This window comes from Apodemus sylvaticus, chromosome 3 (genome assembly GCF_947179515.1).
Source record: "Apodemus sylvaticus chromosome 3, mApoSyl1.1, whole genome shotgun sequence".
Lineage (NCBI taxonomy): Eukaryota > Metazoa > Chordata > Mammalia > Rodentia > Muridae > Apodemus > Apodemus sylvaticus.
The window spans coordinates 110,982,779-111,006,389 of record NC_067474.1 but is presented as its reverse complement, the minus strand read 5'-3'; the positions used below and the strand labels follow the sequence as shown (position 1 = coordinate 111,006,389).

Genomic DNA, 23,611 nt, shown 5'->3' with positions numbered 1-23,611 from the left:
TTATTATACAGCTTTAAGAATTCATGCTAACATCTCATCTACCACTAATGGAAGAAGGAACTATGACTGCTTCCTGGGTGCTCCTTTTCTGTTGCTCAGTAAAGACTTCAGTAGAACTGAGTCATTTGTACACATGGCTCGTTTTTCTCACTAATCCGTAGCTTCTATTTTAATTCAGCCTCACTTTGTTCTTCCATAATTCACATGGAGATTTACTTCTAGTATTAAACTTGATGTCTCTTATTTCTTTTGTTAGATTGTACATCTCTTATTTCAAATCATTGTTGTTTGTGTTTCTATTATTATTTTCAATTTTAACTCTTATTTTACACTTTAGAGGCACCTTAAAAAAGCTTGTTTTAATGTACTGAATGTGCAGTGAAACTTACTGTGGCTGCCTTTTGATGCATGCCCAAAAGTCTTCCGGGTAATTAAGTACACATAGAGGAATTGACCAACAGAGATGATGAATTTGAGAATTGTAAAGGAGTTACTCATTTTCACTTGGGGGCATTACAAGATAAAACTTATTTAAAACATACTGATCCACTTCTCTTGAACTATACACATACATGGAAAAAAAGATACTCACCCAGTGCTTAGATGCTGAATACCATTGGTAGAAGTTCAGAATCTATGTGGTTCACATGGCTAGCTGAGATACACTTAAGCTAGATAACTTCTTTGTTGATATTGAAAATTGGTCAATAAATTCTTCTATAACATAAAATTTCTTAACACATTAATCAAGGTAAAGTTAATTACTTTTCATTCTGCATACCTAAGTCTGGTATCTTTCAAAAGAAAAGATATACAGTTGTTGGCTCCGCCTTATGATCCAGACAAGACAAATGGTGCTAAGCCTTAATGAAGTTAGCAAGGACTATGAATAGAGAACATAGCAGTACTGAATTTAAGTCATTATCTATAATATGTTATAAAATCCTGGAATGAGACCAAATCATTACATTTGTTTTGACATGGTTTACAAAGGTCCAAGGCTTAGTGATTGATGTGATGGGATGTAAGTAAATGAAGATAAGGAGAGGGAGGGCATAGAACCACTGATGCGTGAAAGAATTCAATTCAGTTTGGTACTACTGACAACACCCGGGATGACCTAAAGCAAGGTGGGTCATAAATGCACAAGTGGAATGATCTTTGAAAATGGTAACACACTCTTCCAGCTTTGCACAAACTTGTATGTTCTGCGCCCTCATCGATGCTCTCATTGTCTGCAGCCACATACTCTCCTTCCTCCAAACTCCATTGCCCACACCCTCATGCCTAGTGCCCACTCTTTAACTGACAGTAAACTCCAAGTCTTATGGACACCCAAAAAACAATTTTTTTCCGTAAATATTTTGTAAAACTTGGTAGAGTACCTCCGCAAGGCAAAATCCTCCTCCTTGGCTGTATTGATTCATTTACAATTTATTTCCCACTTTAATAAGATGAAATAAGATGAATATTTTAATAACATTCTGACAGTTATAAAAAATGAAGTAACACACAAAGCACACTTTGCATACACTCAGTGCGTGTGGCTGTCTGAGACTGGTAGGTTTTTGTCCTGGAATTTACCACGCACTTTTATCTCTGAGCCTATGAATACAGTCCATTCACTACTCAGAAATGCAATGTGTGACTAAAAGCCAAAAACTAAACAAAGCTCTTCTCACAGTGTCAATCTCATTCTTCCACACAGAAGCTTTTGAGGAGGGTGGGGGTGGGGATGATATCTTACTTATTTATAATGGGGTCTGAGATCAGAAAAAAAAGTCTTTGTTACAAGCATCACATACACATTTCCCATGGAAACTTCTCAACGTGAATCCAATTAGCTTCACACTTGCCTGACATCCTGGATACACAGACACATGCATATGTCTTAACTATAACTATTGATATATTTTTCAGTTTGTGAAGAAATATGGGAATATTTTTAGCCTGAGTTTTGGTGACATAACTTCAGTGGTCATAACTGGACTGCCCTTAATCAGAGAAACCTTCACTCACATGGAACACAACATTTTGAATCGCCCTCTCAGTGTTATGCAAGAACGTATCTCTAATAAAAATGGTAAGTTTATATAAGTTTATTGAACAACATGAAGTGTGTGTTATAATGTTTATAATGCATTACAGGTACCTGTTCCAACAATCCCATAAACCAACCCTGCCTCGAATTGCCATCTTTATAGGAAGTGTGAGGTTACATTTCTTTTTTTTTTATTAGATATTTTATGTATTTACATTTCAAATGTTATCCCTTTATCCATTTTCCTCTCTGCAAACCCCCTATAACATCCCTTTTCCCCCTGCTTCTATGGGGATGTTTCCCTACCCACTCCTGTCCCCCTGCCCTGGTAGTCCCCTACACTGGGTCATCAAGCCTTCACAGGACCAAGAGCCTCTCCTATTGATGCCTGACAAGGCCATCCTCTGTTACATATGCAGCTGGGGCCATGAGTCCCTTAATGTGTACTCTTTGGTTGGTGCTTTAGTTCCTGGGAGCTCTTGGGGTTCTCGTTGGTTGATATTGTTGTTCTTCCTATGGGGTTGCAAACCCCTTTAGGTCCTTCAGTCCTCTAATTCCCCCATTATGGAAACCATGCTCAGTCCAGTGGTTGGCTATGAGCATCTGCCCTGTATTTGTTAGGGGGCAGCTATATAAGGCTTCTGTCAGCAAACTCTTCTTGGCATCTGCAATAGTGTCTAGTTTTGGTGTCTGTATATAGGATGGATGCCCAGGTGAGGAAGTCTATCAATGGCCTTTCTTTCAATCTCTGCTCCACACTTTGTCTCCATATTTCCTCCCTTGAGTATTTTGTTCCTCCTTCTAAAAAGGACTGAAGCATCTACACTTTGATCTTCCTTCTTCTTGAGCTTCATGTGGTCTGTTAATAGTATCTTAGATATTCTGAGCTTTTGGGCTAATATTCTTATCAGTAAGTGAGTGAATACTATGTGTGTTCCTTTGTGACTGGATTATCTCACTCAGGATGATATTTTCTAGTTCCATCCATTTACCTGAAAATTTCATGAAGTCATTGTTTTTAATTGCTGAGTAGTACTCCATTGGGTAAATGTACCACATTTTCTGTATCCATTCCTCTGCTGAAGCACATTTTGATTCTTTCTAGCTTCTGGCAGTTATAAATAAGGCTGCTGTGAACAATGAAATCATCCACTGAAGGACTGAACAAAGTCATCACTAATAGAAATCAAAAGAAACCACGTCTTGCAAAAACTAACTCTAAATTTATTGATAAGAAATCATACATGGTGCCATAGACAGACACACTGATCTCTATTTCCCTTACTCCATGCCAAACCTGTAGCCTAGAAAAATGAGTGTGAGTCACCTTCCTTCTGCTTCTGTACATCTTGTTTAAAGCTTCTTACACTTCATTATTAAAGTCATGCCACACAGGGACTTCCAGCCTTCCAGAGAATGTTAGATTAAAATAGTCTAAGTACGCAGTATTGTTATTAAATCAAGTTACTTGTTCCAAAATTGGATGCAGAACTTCAAGTGTTTTAACCTACCGAAGTTTTAAAAATTTCATAATTATTCTCTGAGACAATCAACCACTAATTGGATATCATTGACTATGTTATCTGCTATGAGAATCACAGTGCTGGACATAAGTTATTAATAGTGAATATAACAGATGAAAATCTGTATTTTCATATAACATGCACTCCATAAAATGAAAAGTCCTGGTGTAAATAGCTAACTAAATCATGTATGTCTATAATGTTAAGGGGACTTGTTATTCATTAGTAGTTTCTAAGATATACTCGGATTCAGGTAAATCTTCTATAAGTAAGGACACTTATTTAGTAATATAGAAAAAACAGTTAACAGCGACAGAATATCCTTGAAATAACAAGGAGGACTAGGGCCCAGAGAAACTGGGAAGATGTCCACTGTGGCAAGCATAGTATCTAATGTCATTATTAAGTGGATACAAACTCTCAAATTTGGCTAGGAAGAGGCTGAGGCTAGATACCGGATTTCATGGGAACAGGAAGAGTGGTGTTGAGTTGATCCGCATACTGCACACTCGGAAGATCATTTAGGTTTTCAGTTAGGACATGGAAGACAGCATGAAATTATCACTGTAGGTTAGAAAGAATGAGATTTTGAAAATATGTTGAGAAGTGAGGAAACCATTATTCCCTGATGGTGGCATTGCAGACACATGGACCAAAATCATTCAAGAGAGAAACTATGAAACCTGATGATGTACATAGATGGCAGGATATAAGGATCTCAAGGAAACTGCCAGAAGAGTGGATCCCATGAGAAGAGTGGATGCAAAGAGGAACAACGAGAGATGATAAGGGAGTTGGTAGTTCTAGCTTCTGTTGGAGGATCCAGGGACATAATCATTTCTGTCACAGATGTGCTGAATCTAAATGCTTGACACTGCCAAAGTCAGGGAGTCATGTGCAAGGCTCTGAAATGTACACCTATGTGAGTGTCAGCAGAGGACATTTAAATGGTAGACAAAATGAGATTTCCTAAAATAGAATATGCATCAAAAAGAGATGTGGGGTCATCTTGAACAACTCTAGTATTTCAAAACTTGGTAGAAGAAAACAAAGCACAAAAATTGTGGGAAATTTGACCCAAAGTATTAGGAAGGAAATCAGGAACTGTAGAATGCCAGGTGGCACTGCAAAAATTTTCAGGAAGGAAGTCTCTAAGTTGCTGAAGAAGCCTTTCTGCATGAAAGAGTTCTTGATGTGTAGGGAGAAGAGAGCCCAAGGCTTGTATTTAAAATGTTCACAATTTCCTGAATGTTACAACTAGACTTGGGCATGGTATTGTATGTTCCATGAAATAGGTATTAGATACTGAGCACACTAGAATGTTTGCCTCCTGTTTCTTTCTAGGTGGGGTACATGTGCTTCTGACCTTATAGAGTCATGTTTTTTATCCTTTAAAGGTTGTTTTGTTTTGTTTAACCAAGACCCCTTTAAAATGTCTTTCTTATCTCTTTATGTGTCTTGTCTTATCCTTTATCTCATTCCTGTTATTCAGTATAACAGAACTTTGTAGACATTTTTGTCTACACTGGAACCAGGAGAGAGAAATCTGAACATCAGGCTGGTAAACAGCTGTTTTCCCTTGAAAAGTGTAATGTATATGTATTTCCCGTTTTCTTTTACAGCAATTAGAATAGACCTGTTGCTGAGTGATAATAAGCATGCAGAATTTCTAAGAGGAATGGATTACATAATATGTAAGAAATATCAGTGTGTAATGTTATAGGTCTCCAGGCCATGTAAGCCACCGTGATTCTTGCTTTTGAACATTCTGTCTAGACAGCAATCAAGCCTATCATCGGCCGTCTTCCTTTTCATTGCAAATGTGCTCAACAAATAATTCACAAGGTAGTTGCAGACCAAATTTACATAGTCATGAAGCTGAATCTCTTCCTTTCAGGATTGATCTTCTCGAGTGGCCAGATCTGGAAGGAGCAAAGAAGGTTTGCCTTGATGACACTGAGGAATTTTGGCTTGGGAAAGAAGAGCTTAGAGCAGCGCATGCAGGAGGAGGCCTTCTACTTAGTGGAGGCCATAAGAGAGGAGGAAGGTGAGTCTTTCGGGTGCAAGGGTTTGTGCCTCTTTCACTCATTGAGCAGATTCTTACTAAATATCTAAGTGATCATCTTTGTTCTTCACTAGGTCTGGGCACTGAGGATTGAACAGTGAGCACCTAGCCATGATCCGGACCCAGCTGTTCAGCAGCTAAGCACACAAATGGGTCAATAAGCCCAGTGTTGTACCTAACTAAGGCTTGGTAATAAGTCTGACATCCCAGTCATTAGCTGAGTACTTGGTGCATTTCAGACTCCACTTAGTACACTCTGACCAGAGCCTCTTACACATGTATTTCTAGAATGTTTATTTCTCAGTCATATGAAGTTACTTTATTATAGGAAATGGCAAGTTAATGACTTTGAAGGACTCATCTCTCCCTCTTCCTATATCCAGGAAAACCTTTCAACCCTCACTTCAGTATCAACAATGCAGTTTCCAATATCATTTGCTCTGTCACCTTTGGGGAGCGCTTTGAGTATCATGACAGTAGGTTTCAGGAGATGCTGAGGTTACTGGATGAGGTTATGTATTTGGAGACAACACTGATATGTCAGGTAAACACTTTTCTTTGCATATCTTTGAAAGGCAGGGCTTGTAAAGCTAATGTTTCAAATATATTTCAAATCCAAATCTTAACTACTATAAGAAACTTGATATCTACAAAATGCTTCTAACATTTATTTGAAAAATTTTGATATTTATATCGGCCTATATACATGTATATGTAAATGCTGTATTCTTAGAGAATGCCAAACTTTACTTGAACTCTCTTTTCTGACGCCTCTATCTTCCTTTTTCAGAGTCATCATCTGAATTTACTTTCTAGCTCATCACCTTGTTTTGTGATTTCTCTTTGTGCATTGATCTTTGTTAACAGGAGACTAGCAGTGCACTGTCTGAATATGTTATTGTTTTCACCATGGTTAGAAAGATGAGTTGTTCTGAGGTTTATGGTTTATGGTGTTATTCATAACAGTTCCATGTCAGTGACCACATGACATACTCATTTGTCTTATATTTGCATCTAGATATATAAGATAAAGAGTCAGAACTGTGAATTCTTCCTATACCCATGAATACTTGATCCTGTCAGTCTTCTTATACTAGAAAATATAAACACTTGGGGTTCAAATGTCACTCCAAGTAGGCCTCATTATCTATCTTTAACCCTTACAGCTCCTCAAATACTGCCCATAGCTTAGTGGTTGCTCATCAATTCCCATAAATATGGAAGACATTTACTCACAAGCACTTTTTCCTCCAGTTCAGGGATGCTTTCACTGAAATTTGAGGAAAAGGATAGCAAGACTTATAGGTATGAAACAGAGCATAAAGAATGACTATCCTGTGTTCCTTGTTGTAAATTGTACTCAAGGTAATTACAAGTCCAGCAGCTCCATTTTTTTCTTCTCCTAGGAGCAGAGGCTAGGAAGTCAGTGGAGGCCAGAGAGTATGCAGCTAACTTCTAGGTGTATATTAGGGTAAAAATCTTAGAAGGAAACAAAAAGGTGGAGTTGTAAGGTGAAATTAGCCTCAAGTGCTTGATTTTTATCAGCCTGCTTTTCCTTCTGCTAGCCCCCTATCTTTGTATGAACACATTTGAGGATGTGTGTGTATATCTTTGTATTTTTTTAAATACTTTCATGGTCTTTTATTTAGTGTGCATGCACAAATATATACATTTGTTCTGTGTAAGGGTGCACACAAGTCAGACATCAACTTTAAGAAGTAGGTTCTTCTATCATGTGTGCACCAGGATTGAAAAAACCTATCTCTCTCTCTCTCTCTCTCTCTCTCTCTCTCTCTCTCTCTGTTTGTGCGATCATTTTTATTTACAACTGTTATGATTTATTAATTGGTGTTCCATTTATATAATATTATTTTTTATTTTTTCTAGTTTTTATTTGAAATCTGTTTCATCAGATATCAGAATAAATGTATCAGTTTTGTCTATTTGTTTGCTTTATAGACTGGTTTCCTTTTTATATATCTATTTGTGGGTATCTTTACCACTAAGATGTGTTTCTTAGAGATCACACAAACACTGATCTAGGTTTCAATGTAGACAGTGACTCTGTTCTCTTAGACACTATGATCATGCTCATTATTTTACTTAATGGATATTTGAATGTAGTGTGTCAACATTGTGCTACATTCCTGATACTTTTCTGCATAGTTTAGTCTGTTAGTGATGTGTTCCAGTGTGCATTTTTGACACATTTATTACTTTAGAAAACATGTTTTACTTACTCACTTTACATCCTGCCCACTGCCCACCTCCCAAAATCCTTCCCCTCCCCATTCCTTTCTCCTTTGAGTGAGTGGGGGGCGCCCTGGATATCCCTACACCCTGGTACATCAAGACTCTGCAAACTTAGGTGCTTCCTCTTCTACTGAGGGCAGCAATCCAGCTAGAAGAACATATCCTGTGTACAGGCAACAACCTTTGGAATTATCCCTGCTCCAGGTGTTCAAGTCCCACATGAAAACCAAGCTGTACATCTGGTACATGTCTTATTTTATACAAACGTCTGTTCCCGTGCTGCATGTGTCTTCTATTGCTGATCATTTCTAGCACATTGCTGATTTTTTTCAACTTGCCGACCTGCCCCTTTCTATTGCTGACTTCCTATTCTGGGTCTTTTATTAAATTCACTTCTTTTCTTATCTTCTCAAAGTCACTTATCACTTTTACTGGATTCTTTTTGCAACTTTTAGATAGCATTATGTACTTGTGTTTCTGTTTTACACTTTATGCTGTTTTGGACATACCTTCTGGAGTGTGTGGAGATAACAGTTGCAGATGTTTTAGTTTTACCATACAGGGGGTACACATGGTTCCAAAAAGAATGAGTCTGAAGCACAGTTCCTGGTCCATTAAAAGTTTATTTTCTCTTTGAGAACTTCTGTTTCTATACCATCAAATTCTCTATGAAGCATCCAAAAGTGGATTAATTCTCACTTGTGATATCCTCACAAGCACTTTTTCCTCCAGTTCAGGGATGCTTTCACTGAAATTTGAGGAAAAGGATAGCAAGACTTATAGGTATGAAACAGGGCATAAAGAATGACTATCCTGTGTTCCTTGTTGTAAATTGTACTCAAGGTAATTACAATTCCAGCAGCTCCATTTTTTTCTTCTCCTAGGGAGCAGAGGCTAGGAAGTCAGTGGAGGCCAGAGAGTATGCAGCTAACTTCTAGGTGTATATTAGGGTAAAAATCTTAGAAGGAAACAAAAAGGTGGCAGAGAGTGATAATAAATGTTCTCGGAAAGATAAGTTACACCAGTCATTTTGATAGAAAGTTGCAAAATGCCATTGAATTTTTTTTTTTTACAATGCCCTTCTACCTAGAAAATGAGGCAATATGGTGTCTGCGAATTGGTGAAAGAGTTGTGCAAGCAACTATAGATAGCAGTTCACTAGACCTCTGTGGAATGCTTTGTATATCTTATGTCATTCACTGATCAAATACATGGAGGACTCCATTAGCACATTGTATATTATCAATACTACTTTGTAATAATATTGACATTGTTAATACTGTTGTTATACCTGCTACAACTTTTTATTGCTAGAGGACAGAGAGGTATATAAATCACTCCCATATATGTCGTATTTTAAATCTTGTTGATTTACATTTTGTTATGCTATCTGTTTACTACAAATATTATTGAAACCTCATTCACCATTTACTTTATTTGAGTAAAGATTGAAGTTTTATGATATGGGGCTTGAAGCACCATACTGGTACCAGAATATATAGTTACCTGCACAATACTTGTTACTGGTAATTTCCCATAGGAGAAATAAGTCATGTCAGAGAACTAGAGGAGTGAGAAGATACCTGTCACTTTAAATCAAGTAAACTATCTCCAAACAGACTTGACCAATGAGTTTCTGAGATGAAGGGCATTATTAAAAAAAGTTCAGAGATACTTTTCAGGCACAATGAATAGTACCAGCCCGGGCCTACTGTGTGCTCTCAAGACTGTTGTAGTTGGATTATTTAGAGAAATGATAAAGATTCAGGGGTTACCAATCCTGCAGGATGTACAGATGCCAAAGTCTTTGTTCAAATCTGAGTCTAGGGTCAGCTCTTGCATATAGAAAGTAACAGAGTCAAGTATGTGATTACACTAGTAAATATTCTTTCTGGAAATTATATGCAAATAAGTTATAATGGCATCGATAGTATAATAAATAAAAGAGTTGAGTACTTTCCTAATGTCCAGATAGAGAGATGATGTTATATAGCATGTAACAGGCAGTTGGACTTTAAGAAGTGTTTGAAGTGTCAATATTGTTTGGCAAGATTGAAATATTTTTTGAGGAAGAAGAGAGGGAAAACAAAAGATGGTCCCACAACTTCACAGTAAGAAACATGGAGAAAGATGAGACAATCTGTGGAAACACTGGAAAATGCCACCGTGTGGTCTCCATGACTATCTTATCTTTTCCCAATCAGTTCTATAATATTTTTCCATGGATAATGAAATATGTTCCTGGATCACATCAAAGAGTTTTCAGAAACTGGGAAAAACTGAAATCGTTTGTCTCTTGTATGATTGATGAACACCGGAGGGACTGGAACCCTGATGAACCAAGAGACTTCATTGATGCTTTCCTCAAGGAGATGACAAAGGTGAGGAAGAGGCTTCTGTGTAGTTTTCATGGAGACAATATATTCATTTGATGATTTTCAATCAATCCTGCATCAGGCTACCATACACTTAGGGTTTAACTTGGCATAGATTTATTCTCTTGCAGTTTTCATAACTTTAACTCCTATTTACCACACAAGGTTCATTGAGGACCATGGAATCTCTATGATGCTGCCTCTCCAAGCACCTAGAGAACACAGATAACTTGTTTTTTGGTTCCTTACTCTGTCTTCAATTCCTAAACTGTAGCATCTCTTTTTCTTTGATCTATCTGGTTTTTACCTTCCAGACCCTTCTTACAAGGATAGTTCAGGGTAATTTTCCTCTCGCTATTTAATCAAATCTACAAAGTGTATTTTAGTTCATTGAGTAGCATGTGAAGGTTCCAGAAATGAAGATTAGACATTTTTGTATGTCAATGCTTCATATAAACCATATAATTAAAATATTAAGCCATATATGCAGTATTAATTCAGGGATGTTAGAAATACAGTCTCCTGACTGTAAATATAGGTACTACCCTTTCATCCTCTTCCTTGCCTTTTACTAATACATTAAAGAAATATATTCAAAGAGAAATTTGTAATTAAACTTTAGAGCTCTTTTTTGGGTGAGCCAATATAAAGGAAATTACTCACCCATCTTAGGAATATTGCAGCACACAGGCAAAACTCAGCTGAATTCTGGAGATCACTTTTAATGTATAAATGTGGCATCTACTTTCTCATGATTGAATGGTTATTATCATGATCCAATCATGCACAAGCAAAGAGAATGCAGCCAGTTGTGTGTATTTGTACTTTTGTATATTGTGACAATAACTTGCAGAAACAAGTTTGAAGGTCTATTTTTGGTTGATTTTCAAGAGGTCCAAAGCGAAGGAAGGTAAGTGGGAAAAGGATGTGGTGGAGTCAATTTATTTCATGGTAGATCAAGAATCTCAAACAAGCCAGGACACAGGACATTGACACAACCACAGGAATCCTATATCTACTGACTGATTTCCTCTAGATGGACACCACCTGCCAGTATTGCAGACTATCTTAAAATAGGCCCAGCAGCTAGGACAAAGTATTCAAAACTTGAGTTTGTAGGGATCATTTAAAACTTAAACTATAACACTATTTTTAGTGTTCTGACCAAAATTGGCTTCTAACAAATACACATCCCTGAACCTGTCCTCTGACCTTTGACTCATTAGATTATAAATTCTTCTTCTACCCAGGGCATAAGAGTAAATTTATTTTCTTGTTCTATCATATTTTATCTTCCTGACACAGTTTCAATAAAAATGACAATTTGTTCCCAGAAGAGGAGTCAAATTATTCACTATATGAGGTACAGGTGTGAGACAATCAAAATTATAAGCAATGTAAACAATGATACCAAATAACATTTGATGGAATCAGCAAGGTGTTAGGTGTGAAATATTAATGAAGAGATCAGAGAATCAATAAACACAGAGAATTCATTTCAGTCTTTCTGGAATCAACAAAAACACCTGTAGAGTTTTTGATGTGTCTGTTGCATTCTCATACAGTTGATATGACATGTTAAGTTGTATGTGTTAACCTCATTTCATAAACTGAAACAGATAATGTGAAATGAACATTGTAAATCATATAATGACTTAGTGACTTAGCTGATACTGAAAGCTAAATATCTTTGGTTGGGTTATCCTGTCATGTTTGCATTTCCAAAAGTATAATCACATGGAAAAAAATTCTTGATATTTGTCCACTCGAGTGACAGAAGCTTTTGGTCAGCCTAAAGCAGTTGGGGCCAAAAAGTGCTTTCTAATGAAGTCAAGGTAATACTTTCAAATGAATTCTTCCAAACTCATTACCAAGGGTGAAGAAGTCCCTATGTGTCAGTCTCCTTGTATTTGGATCATGATAACTCTTATGATATCATTGTGTCCTGAGGAGGTTAAAGGTAATACCACATCCAATAGAAACATTCACATTTGTTACCCAGGGTCAGAACCTGTCTATTTAAATAGTCACAAATTTTCAAACTAAACACTGTCTTTTCCAGTACCCAGAGAAGACTACAAGTTTCAATGAAGAAAACCTCATCTGCAGCACTCTGGACCTCTTCTTTGCTGGAACAGAGACAACATCCACGACACTGCGCTGGGCTCTGCTCTACATGGCCCTCTACCCAGAAGTGCAGGGTGAGCATATGCTGACTGCACCTGACAAAGCCTAATTCTGCTTCTGGAATCTATGGCTTAGAGAGGGCCAGAAAATAATATGTTGCAGTGGAAAGAAGTGGCATAGCTGAGAGGCAATGTGTACTTTGGAATGGGAAGGCCTTCTGCATGTTCTGTCAGGACTGAGATGGGTCCCAAGGGTGCAGACATGTATAGAGGGCATCCACTCATCTCCTTCTTTCATTTTTAGTAGATTCATCTTACCCTGCTCTCTGTTCAAACTATGTATTCTGGTATTCTGCACACCATTATATCACCTTTCTGCCTTTCCTGCTTCAGATCCACCCACCCTCTATGGTGCCTTTTGTACACTCCATGTCCTATCTTGGCCTGGTCCTTATTTGTGCCTCTAAGTCATGACATTACATCTTCACTCTACCAGTATTCTGTCACAATGTTTCCCTATTCTAGAAGAATGGTCTCAGATATTACTTTTCCAGGTCATTTCAAATTCCTCCATGGATTTGATGACTTGGTACTAACTGTCATTCTTTTCCTCCAGAGACCACTGGATAGTACTCCATGGTTCTGCTTAACACATTGTTTCTCTCTCCACCGACTGGCATCTCTCAGAGCAAGTGGTCCATCCTATCATATTTATTCCATTAGATTCTAGAAAAGTTTAAGGATTTGAGGATAGAAATATTTTTCTTGTTATAAAACATGTGCTTTGTTGTTGCTCTTCTTGTATTATTTTGTTTTGTTATTCTTTTGTTCATTGAATTTTTAGTAAGAGTTCATTAGGTATAAAGTCAGTTTAATAGATGCAGCCCCATTGTTTCTGCCTTAAGACAAAAATTACATAGAAAAATTCAGAGTGCTTCCCATGTGGTAAAGAAAATTTTGTTTATAGAACAACCCCTCTCTGTTTGTGTGTGTGTGTGTGTGTGTAAACATGTGGAAGCCATAGCACAGTTACAAGGATCACTCCTTGGAAACCATTTACTTTTGGGGACAGCTTCTCTCATTCACCTGGATATTGTCAAGGAAACTACAGTCAGTGTCTGTCCAGGGAGCCATGGGGTCTTCCTGTTGCCACCTTCTTGGTGTCCTGGGATTAGAAGTGCATGCTACCATACCCAGCTTTTTTTCAATTAATTATAAGAATCAGACTCAGGTCCTCATGCTTGCATGGGAATCCTTTTACTAAAGCTATCTTCCATGCCAAAATGCTTTTCTTTATGAGTGCAAAATGCATATATGTACATTTATTTCTGTGAGTGCATTTTGAGTTTCAATTAAAATTCATTTTTACTTGAACAATAATCTTTTTAGAATTAAAGCTAGCTAGTGAGTTAGCATAGAAACTTGGCCTCTAAAAAAGCAACTTCAAAATATCAGTAGATTTACATGAAATGTTTTACTGGTGTTCTGATATAGTTCTTTCCTAAGAGGCTCTTCCAGATCCTGAAAATACAAAGGGGGATCCTCTCAGCCAACCATTGGAATGAGCAGAGAGTCCCCAACGGAGGAGCTAGAGAAGGAACCCAAGGAGCTGAAGGAGTTTGCAGCCCCATAAGAGGAACATCAATATGAACCAACAAGCACCCTAGAGATCCCAGGGGCTAAATTGCCAATCAAAGAGTAGACATGGAGGGACTCATGGCTCCAGTCACATATGTAGCAGAAGATGGCCTTGTTGTACATCAGTGAGAGGAGAGACCCTTGGTTATGTGAAAACTCAATGCTCCATTGTAAGGGAATGCCAGTACAGGAAAGTGAGAGTGTATGTGTTAGTGAGCAGGGTGAGAGGGGATGGGATAGGGGATTTTAGGAGGGGAAATGAGGAAAGGGGCTAACATTTGAAATGTAAATAAAGAAAAGATCTAATAAAAAAAATTGACATTGGTGGTACCCAACATTTGTCAGAATATGTGAAGTGCTTGAGGCATGGCTGTCACAGTTGCAGTTATTTGGCTACATATATAGAACATAAAATTGTTATTGTGACAAGTTTTATGTCAAATACATTTTACTACCAATTCATTTTTACATAGACAGTATTATAATTGATAAACATTTATTTCTCTGCCAGGAGAAATCTCTAATCTGGATTTTGTAATAGGCTTTTTGTTGTAAGTTCCTTTTGAATTGTTGTTGGATTGAAACTAAAGTGAAGCTCAGCTCTCTGTAAGTGGGCATCCTTGAGCCCACCTTTCCCTAGAAGGGAAAAGAGGAAAGTAGACACCCTGTTGGATCAGACCATGTTCCAAAGGTGAAAAAATTTAGTTTATTTACATTTTTTTTTTGCTTTTCAATGCAGGCTTTCACTGTGAAGCCCAGACTGTCCTGGTACTCATTCTGTTAACCAATCTTTCCTAGAACTCCGAGATCTGCCTACCTCTACTTCTCTAATATTGGGATTAAAGAGATGTGCCACTGGGACCAGCTGTCTATTTGCATTTTTTTTGCCAGAACTTAGTAACATGGTCATTGACTGACCAAGGATTCCAGAAGTTAGAGTTTTTGCTGAATAATTTTTCAAGCTGTATTGTCATTTTGGGAGATAGCTAACAATTTTTACCATTTATTAGTATGATTCTATTTATTCATAGAAATTTCAAACTGTACATTGGATAAGACATAATTATTCTCATTAGTCAGATGTGTAATCTGAACTGTAAAGCATTTCTTTAGTAGTGTTGTCCAACAATATCTTAAAAAATTTGGCAATGTCCTGTAGTGTTTTTACATTCTTCATTAATTTACTGGTTGCAACCTAATCACCAATGGTATGATGTTAGAAGGTGATTAGTCCTACGAAGCAAATTAATGACTTTAAAAGAAATACTGAAGGGACAAGAGAGACAGGTCAAAAGGTAAAGAGTCTTGCTAATTAATTAGTCATCTACTGTAAGTGTAGTTCTCCAAAACCTCATGGTAGAAGAGAATGAGCTACAACAAAATGTCCTTTGACCTCCACTGTCATGCCATAAGACATCTTCCACTGACACAAATATAATATTTTGTAGAATATTATTTTTTAAAGAATTACAAGAGATAACTTATCTTTTCTATGATGTGAAGAGAAAACAAAGCTTTTCCATCTATGAGACAGAAAATAGTTGCTATCAGATGAGAAATTTCTTGGTGCCCTGCTTTAAAATTACCCAGCTCTAGGACTATGAAACATGAATGTGAGTTGTTTATAATCTGCTTAGTGTAATGAAAATATTCATACGACACTAGGTTCCGCTGTGAAATTAGCAAAGTTGATCACAGCTACTCAGTTCAGGATATATGGAAAGTTATAATTATATTGTAGGCTCAAAGAGAATTATAGAGATTTTTTTAAATCAATCTTTTGAATGGTTGAATGGTTAAGGAAACATTTCTTTACAGTCAGGATACTAAAATTAAATAAAAGCTGATAAGGTCTCAGAGACAATTTGCATATTGTTAGAAGAAATCATTAAATTAAAAAAATTAATAGACCCTCCTGTTTACTTTTAGAAAAAGTACAGGCAGAGATTGACAGAGTGGTTGGCCAGAAGAGGACAGCAAGCCTGGCTGATCGAGACTCCATGCCCTACACCAATGCTGTCATCCATGAGGTGCAGAGGATGGGCAACATCATCCCCTTGAATGTTCCCAGGGAAGTAACAGCTGATAGCACATTAGCTGGATTCCAGCTGCCTAAGGTAACTGCCCTCTTAACTTTATATACCTAGTTCATTTTTTTTTACATCCTCCTATGAACCTAAAGTAAATGTGACATGCTTTATGTCCTCAAGACCACTTAAATCAGCAGAGTTATATTATGTCTGCTAAAGTACTTATTATCCTTCTTGCCTCTCAACAGATATTTGCATATATAGTAGGGAAATAAGACTCCTTGGCCAAATATGTTTAGAGAAAGCCTGGCTGTATTTGCTAAAGGCATCTGAGCATGTGGGCTCACAGCAGTCAGCAGTTCTCTGCTACCTGCTTTACCTCAGAGAGAAGCTCTCAAGACTAAGGAGCTGACAGGCTAGGGTTGGAAAATACTTCTACATAATCCTTGAAATACAGAATTTGAGATGTGAATAAAATTTGAGGCACTTGCATTACCATCATGGTGAGATTCTTATTTCTAAAACAGTGACACACAGGCTTAGCTCCAGTGTTATTTACACACAAGTGATTTATATCTTATAAGAGAAGCCATTCCAAAATGCATTAGATACATAATATTTTTGTGCTGAAGAATCTTCTTTCCACCAAAATGACTTTAAAACTTTTCAGAATAACCATTTTGAGATGGGAAAGTTGAGGCTTAAGGAAATTTGGTTTGCAGAAATCTCTCTACTTTAAAATAATAAGAGTGGGAATCCAGAACCAACCCTGTTCTGTTAATTCTGGTCATCTCATACTTCCTCCATCGGACTTGCATTATTTTAACATGAATAAATCTCCTTTGATGTTTCTCCATGAGTCCCTGTTAAATTACCGGTATTTATGGACTGAATCCCCATCACATCTCCCAGCTCTCTTAATACTCTATACAGGATTTCCTGAAACTTTTATTCTCTATGATCCCCCAAAGTTAAAATTCTTTATTTTCTTTTATTTCATCATGATCAAGTCAAACTTTTGTTGGCTGTCACAAAATTCCCAAGGTTTCAGTTCAGTATGGAAGGGGGTTGGTGAGAGAGCCAATCAGATCACATAATGGTAGCCAGGAAGCAGAGGAAAAGTCAATAGGAGGTTAGGTTTCCCCCTCCTCACTTCCGCTCTTCATTTCGTCCATGCCATCAGCTTGTGGGATGATATTATCCACGGTCAGCGAAGATCTACTACCATTATTTGATTATCCTATGATTGTCTTCACATATACTAGCATAAGTTGATGGAAACATACTATAGCTTTGGTAAAGAAAATGATGGGAAGCAGACACTGTGGTATGGCTAAATCACATGATTGGATCTAAGAAAGCAAGGGCAGCCTGCATAATGGTGGCACTGGGAACCAATAATTGAGATGAAAGAGTTTGAATTGATCAAGTAACCGAAGGAAGCATGAGTTTAGTGAGGAAAGGCACACTCTCAGAAGTCCCGGCACAATTCTAGGGAGCCTGATAAATTGGTCTTGTTTTTCTGGATATGTAGATATTTTCCCAACCATTCTGAGAAACTAGGTTCAGAAGCCTCCTTGTTGAAGACTAAGAATAGAGAAGCAGAGGTGAAAGACACTCCACTTCCCTCCATGGACTTGCCATTGTCCTCAATGTAGGAAATAGCTGAGTTGGTTTTTAATTCCTGCTTGCCACATACTGCTCTTTTGGATACTAAAATATGTTTATAGTATGTTTATGGTATATACTAGACCATATAAACTTTCTCCTATAGACATTTGTTCATCATTAAAGAGCAACCTAATGGACAGGTAAATTCTAAGCAGGCACTTACAGTCATTGAAAAGATTTCTAGACAAAGAAGAAGATACTGAGACCGGTAGAGGGATCTAAATGTTGAATGTATGTCTTAATTCCCATTTAAATTGAATTAAATATAGGGAATATGATCTAACTGATTGAGTGCTAGAGAACCACCTATGTCCTTACAGGTCTGTTTTTCAGATCAAGCCTTGACTCTTTCCTGTCATTTCTAGGGTACCATGGTTATAACCAACCTAACTGCACTACACAGAGACCCGAAAGAGTGGGCCACTCCAGATGTGTTCAATCCAGAGCACTTTTTGGAGAATGGACAGTTTAAGAAGAGAGAATCTTTTCTGCCATTCTCAATGGGTGAGTTATAATGAACGGGAGTGAGTTCAGTGCTCCACCTCAGTCTCCCCCTCTTCTTGTCTCCAAATGGCTCAGTTCGGCTCTATTTTAATTTTGGTTGCAATCATGTATTTTCTGGACTTGTCATTTCTTCAGACCAAGCCGAATCCTCATCCTTCCTTGCCTCTGCTGGGGATTCCAGCTTTCCTCATTCAGTTTTCCAAAACACTAAGGATAGAAACCCATACTCTAGCCCTGTTTCAGTAAGGTAGTCATGTGCCACCTTCATAAGTTTTTTAGGGTCCCAAGTTATTTTTAAGGGATGTATGTACACAGGGAACTGGAAATGATTTGTAATGAAATGGTAAGCAGAAATGGGGAGTAGTTACCAAGTCACCACAATGGAAACATGAAGCAATAATTATGAAAAAGCATTTGCTTGACTAGCTTAAGTTCTGACCTATCCAAGAACTCCTTGAACAGGCAAGTCTTTTGTCTTTTATCTTTTATAAGCTTAAGCATGCTTTAAAAATTCTAGTTAGATATTTTTGTGTTGTGCAACTTGGTAGCCAGGGAAGGAGATATAGTGATAACTCTTTCCCTGTCTTGTGTTTTCTAACCAGTCAATTATGAACAAAATCTTGTAGTCATACAATTTTTGAAGCAGTAACAAAATGCTTTATTGTATTAACGTTATTGGATTCTATGCTTTGAACATATATTTTCAAGTAATTTTACAGTTCCTTAGTTCCTTAAATGTGTACTAAATATATAGTTCATGTCAGACATACACCTGAGAGCATGAGGCTAGTAGAATAGATAATGATCAGAGAAGTCCCTTGGAGCATGTAACCCACCTCAGCCTTTCAAGATGGAATGAGTGAGCCCTGCAGAGACCTAGTCAAATGTGTCGTACCTGGGACTCAATATCAACCAGATGTTCTCACACTGAAGCTTGCATTTCCTAACACTGCTTCCAGAAGGTGACTAAATGCTACACAGGAGCCATACTGCAATGCTTCACAAAGTTAAGAAGTTTCCTTGTTTATCTGGGGCAGTGCCACACTGCTCATGACCCTAAGACTCTGCAAAGGAGAAGCCTGAGTTTGCCCTCTTCCCAATCTGAATCCAGAACCTGTATTTCTCAGTGCTGAATTTCCCTCAGTGTCTCTGGCTGGACTGATACTGATCTCTTTCTCTTTTTACCTGGGCTGGTCTATCCCTTTGCTCACTGTTCACAGCTACCCTTAATAGGAAACCTATGTTGAATTGTAGTACAAAATCTTAGCTACATATTTTACTTACTCTGTTATTTTATTATGGTATTTTTCTTCTTATTGAAATTGTATATTTATACAATACATTCTGAGCACAGATTTCCCCCCCTCTACTCCTCGTAATACCTCCCCAACTCTCTCACCCTACACTACATATCCTTTTCCTATTCAGAGTAGGCCACTAAGAGAAGACAACCTAAAAGGAGAAAACAAGATATAATGTGAGAAGGCAACCTAATAAGAGTCCTGAGAGCAGACAAAAATGTCAGAGATAAAACATTCCCACTGTTATGAGACCCACAAAAAAAACAAGGTAACACCTATAATATATATGCAGAGAACATAGTAAAGACACCATGCAGGCCTTGTGCTTGCCATTTAGTCTCTGTGAACTTATGTGAGTTCCTACTTAGTTGAATTAGTAGGACATGTTTTCCTTGTGCAATCCAACCCCTCTGACTTGTACACTCTTTCCTCCCCCTCTTCCATGTGATTCTAGGATTTGTGAGAGGAGCAAACCAACTGAGACCTCTAATTTAGACTATGTCTCTCTGCATAATGTTGGACTGTGGGTCTCTGTACCCAATCCTATATGGTGCCAGAGGAACCCTCTCTATGACACCTGCATGGGGCACTGATCTATGAGTATAGCAGAGTATCATTAGCAATCCTTTCATTGATTTTCTATCATTCTCTTTTTTGTCAGTTTTGTTTGGTTTTACTCTAGGTCTCTTTTAATTTATGAGTCAGATCAACAAAATATGATAAGTGTAGAATTACATCCCCTTTGACATTTCAAATACATATTTTGTGTGCTAGTTCCTGAGATGGGTGAGAGGAGTGTGAGCAGACCCACATCCATAGCTCATAGGAAGATGTTCCTCTATGCTCACTGTTTCACATGTGCATGCCAATGTACATGAATTACAAACAAATTTTAAATACTCTCCACAGTTCTGAACGCTTCTAGATTCACTGACTTCTTATCCCGTGTATCAGCTAGAATCTTGATGTACAACAAGCATCTCAAACTGCACCACACAGTAAAAACCTGTTGTTACCCACAGGTTTTCAGATAGTAGGGTGTTTTGGCTCTTCTTTGTTTGTTTTCTGGCTGACTACTGGTCTATGATGATCTCAGTGGAAGGGTAGAGTTCTCATATCTCTAACCGTCTAAGAAGCCAGTTTTCCATTCACATTGTGGGGGTGTTGTCCTGACTGGGAGAAGAGAAACATACAGGCCTGGTGAGGCCCGATTATAAAAGACCTTCTGTATTTTGGAGACAAGTCACAAAACCAGTTCTAATTACAGGTGAGGGAAACTACTTCAGCCTTTGTTTGGAATAGCATAGAAGTCCCAGTGCACACAATGTGAGAGCAAAGATGGAGGACAATAGTGCCTGTTTTATTGTCATCTTCTCAGTTTCTGATGAAGGAAAGTTAAATGCGTTTTGCCTGGGGATGCGCAATGAGAACCAGTTAAACTGAGCATGATGGACAAACCTAAAAAACCTGTTTGGGTACCAAAGAAAGTGAATTTTTAAAATCGCTCTTTGATGTTTCTCAATCCTGCTTCCTGTTCTTGTGATTTCTAGAAGATTGAAAGGAAGCCACCTGGGGAAAGTGAGGTGTATTTCAAATATGCTTCTCTCTAGGAAAAGTTATCTAGAAGTAAACAGATTTTCTGTACCTCATCACTGAAGATGAAAAGCCATATTTACACAAAGATATTTTCATTTATGCCATCCTCTGTGTGATTCACCAAACTTAACAGTTTCATCATAGAAACTATTGACAGGTCATCTATTAATAAATGGTTTCATAGAGCATGAGAATAGGGTTCATAAAGATGATTGGTCAGGGCCGAGTTCAGTCCTCTTCTCTCAACAAGTCAATTTCTGGTTGTTTTGTTGATGTTGTTTGTCAACTTTCACCTCACTGAAACAATATCTGAGAGGAACAACTTCATTGGAGGAAGCTTTGCTTGGCTCATGTTTTTTTTTGAGTTCTCAAGTCTTTGGACCTGTGACCTGTGCCTGCACTGAAACATTTGTTAGAAGTGTATAGCTAAAGAACATGACTCCTGGCCTCATGGGAGCCAGAAAGCAAGAAAAGGAAGCAACCAAATTAAAAAAAAAATCCCATCAAGAGCATGACTCATATGACCTAGCTTAGGCACATGTGTTTAATTTTCTACCATTTCTTAATGGTGTGTCAACTGGCAACCAAGTCTAATTCAGAGCACCTGCTGATAAATAAAAAGAAAAAAAACTAAACAAAAATTAAACCATTCAAATTTCCCAGTTGAGTCACTATAGTCCTCAGTTTAGCACTCATATTCATGCATATGCACACACACACACACACACACACACACACACACACACACACACACACAAGCACACACAAGCACACACGTGCAAACACACACACACACACACTGAACTGACAATATATCCTTGAAGTGAAGTTATGTAACTTTTACTGATTCTGTGAGATCTTGTGCACTCCCACATCATAAAGGATTAGGTTTTCCCTCGTCAATCATTCCACTTTACCAATGTTCCTCAGTCTTTGAATCCCATCATCCTCAGTAAATCAAGAGATGTTAGGCCCCTTAAGCTCACTAAAAGTAGACTACCTTCAAGGCACATGCCATATGTCCTATCAAGTAAGTCATTTCCAACTTTGTTAATCCTGCAAAGTATAGTCATTAAATGTATCCTGGGAAAATTAGAAAAATCCTGTCTCAAAATAAATTGCTAAAACAGAGGACAGGGGTAGTTCAGTTAATCAGGTTCTCATGACAAAATCTTGAAGATGTGAGATCACCATCAAAATGCCCAGGATCAGCTCAGGATTTGAGGTTTGATGGTGTGGACAGCAGGCTTTTGATGTACCAAAGTCAGCTGAGAGAGTGACTCATCTGTATTTTTCCCCATAGGAAAGAGAGCTTGCCTTGGAGAACAACTGGCAAGGTCTGAGCTGTTCATTTTCTTTACTGCTCTTATACAAAAATTTACCTTCAAGCCTCCAATCAATGAGAAGCTGAGCCTGAAGTTCAGAAATGGCCTCACGCTTTCTCCAGTCAGCCACCGCATCTGTGCTGTCCCTAGACAGTGAGGCTGGAGAAGGAAAAAGAATGAAGAACAGGAAGATACGCTGTATGCCCTAAAGCATCTGTGCTTGCTCACATGAAAAGAGAAATATGTCACAGAATGAAGGTCATTCAAGAAATATTGAAGCAATCTGTCTTAGAAAATTGAAGCGAACTCCTAGGATGCTGGCCCCTTGACTGTGGTAGGCACATCATTTATGAGCTCAGTGGTGTGCCTTTTCATCTAAAAGTTTTTAGGAGAATGGTGATTCTTCCTATAAACAGGGTACATTAAGTTGAATTTAAAATGATTTAAATATCAAAATTAACAATTTAATTATTATTTAAAAAGTAGACTTTCTAAGTTTATCATGAACCATATCTTGATTGGCGTCCCATCAGTTTGCCTCGTTCCCCCTTTCAGGCACTTCTGCATGCTTCTGGAACATTGAAATGTTAGCCTAAATGGGTGCAAAGAATCAGAACAGAGCTTCTGATTGCATCCACAGAAACAGGCTATTGAGACTCTCCAGATGACAGATCTGTCACTAACTAGATCTGTGTCCAAATAGGCCTGGGAACCGGTAGAGCAGGGATGTTTCCCTACTCACAGGCAGGCAAAACAAGTGGTATAAAATCAATTGCCTTTTTTATTTAAATTTTTTTTTGAGAATTTCACAACATGAACCCTAATCCAACTCCCCCCCACCTCATAGCCTCCACCCTTGCAACCTCTGGCCAAAAAATAAATAAATAAATAAATAAATAAATAAATAAATAAATAAATAAATAAATAAAAGTATATCATTGAGGATGCTGGAGTGTGTCACACTTTATCTAACCTTTACTCTTTGAAATTGCTACACTGTCAATACTGAAACCTCATTGAGACTCCTCAAGGATATTCTTTTGTTATCCTGTGTCTTGGAGATTCTGTAGGTTTGGATGACTAGGACTTTATGTGTACCTTTAGGTACAACATGGATGGGATAGATGTTAGATAGACCAATTCAAAGTGCCAGATCTGGGTCT

General features: G+C 37.8%; 1 protein-coding gene across 2 annotated transcripts in view; it reads left to right on the top strand.

Moving 5' to 3' along the window:
- Positions 1–23,312, top strand: part of LOC127680962 (cytochrome P450 2J4) — a 28,521-nt gene extending 5,209 nt beyond the window's left edge. Inside the window, exons 2-9 of one of the 2 annotated variants that reach the window (XM_052176791.1) lie at positions 1,921–2,083; positions 5,462–5,611; positions 6,013–6,173; positions 10,087–10,263; positions 12,320–12,458; positions 15,951–16,138; positions 18,088–18,226; positions 22,427–23,312. In XM_052176791.1, the coding sequence (XP_052032751.1) occupies positions 1,921–2,083; positions 5,462–5,611; positions 6,013–6,173; positions 10,087–10,263; positions 12,320–12,458; positions 15,951–16,138; positions 18,088–18,226; positions 22,427–22,605 (1,296 nt within the window). In that variant the 3' untranslated portion in view covers positions 22,606–23,312. The remainder of the gene's footprint in view (positions 1–1,920; positions 2,084–5,461; positions 5,612–6,012; positions 6,174–10,086; positions 10,264–12,319; positions 12,459–15,950; positions 16,139–18,087; positions 18,227–22,426) is intronic. The other variant, XM_052176792.1, reaches the window with a different exon arrangement.
- The last annotated feature ends 299 nt before the right edge of the window (positions 23,313–23,611 follow it).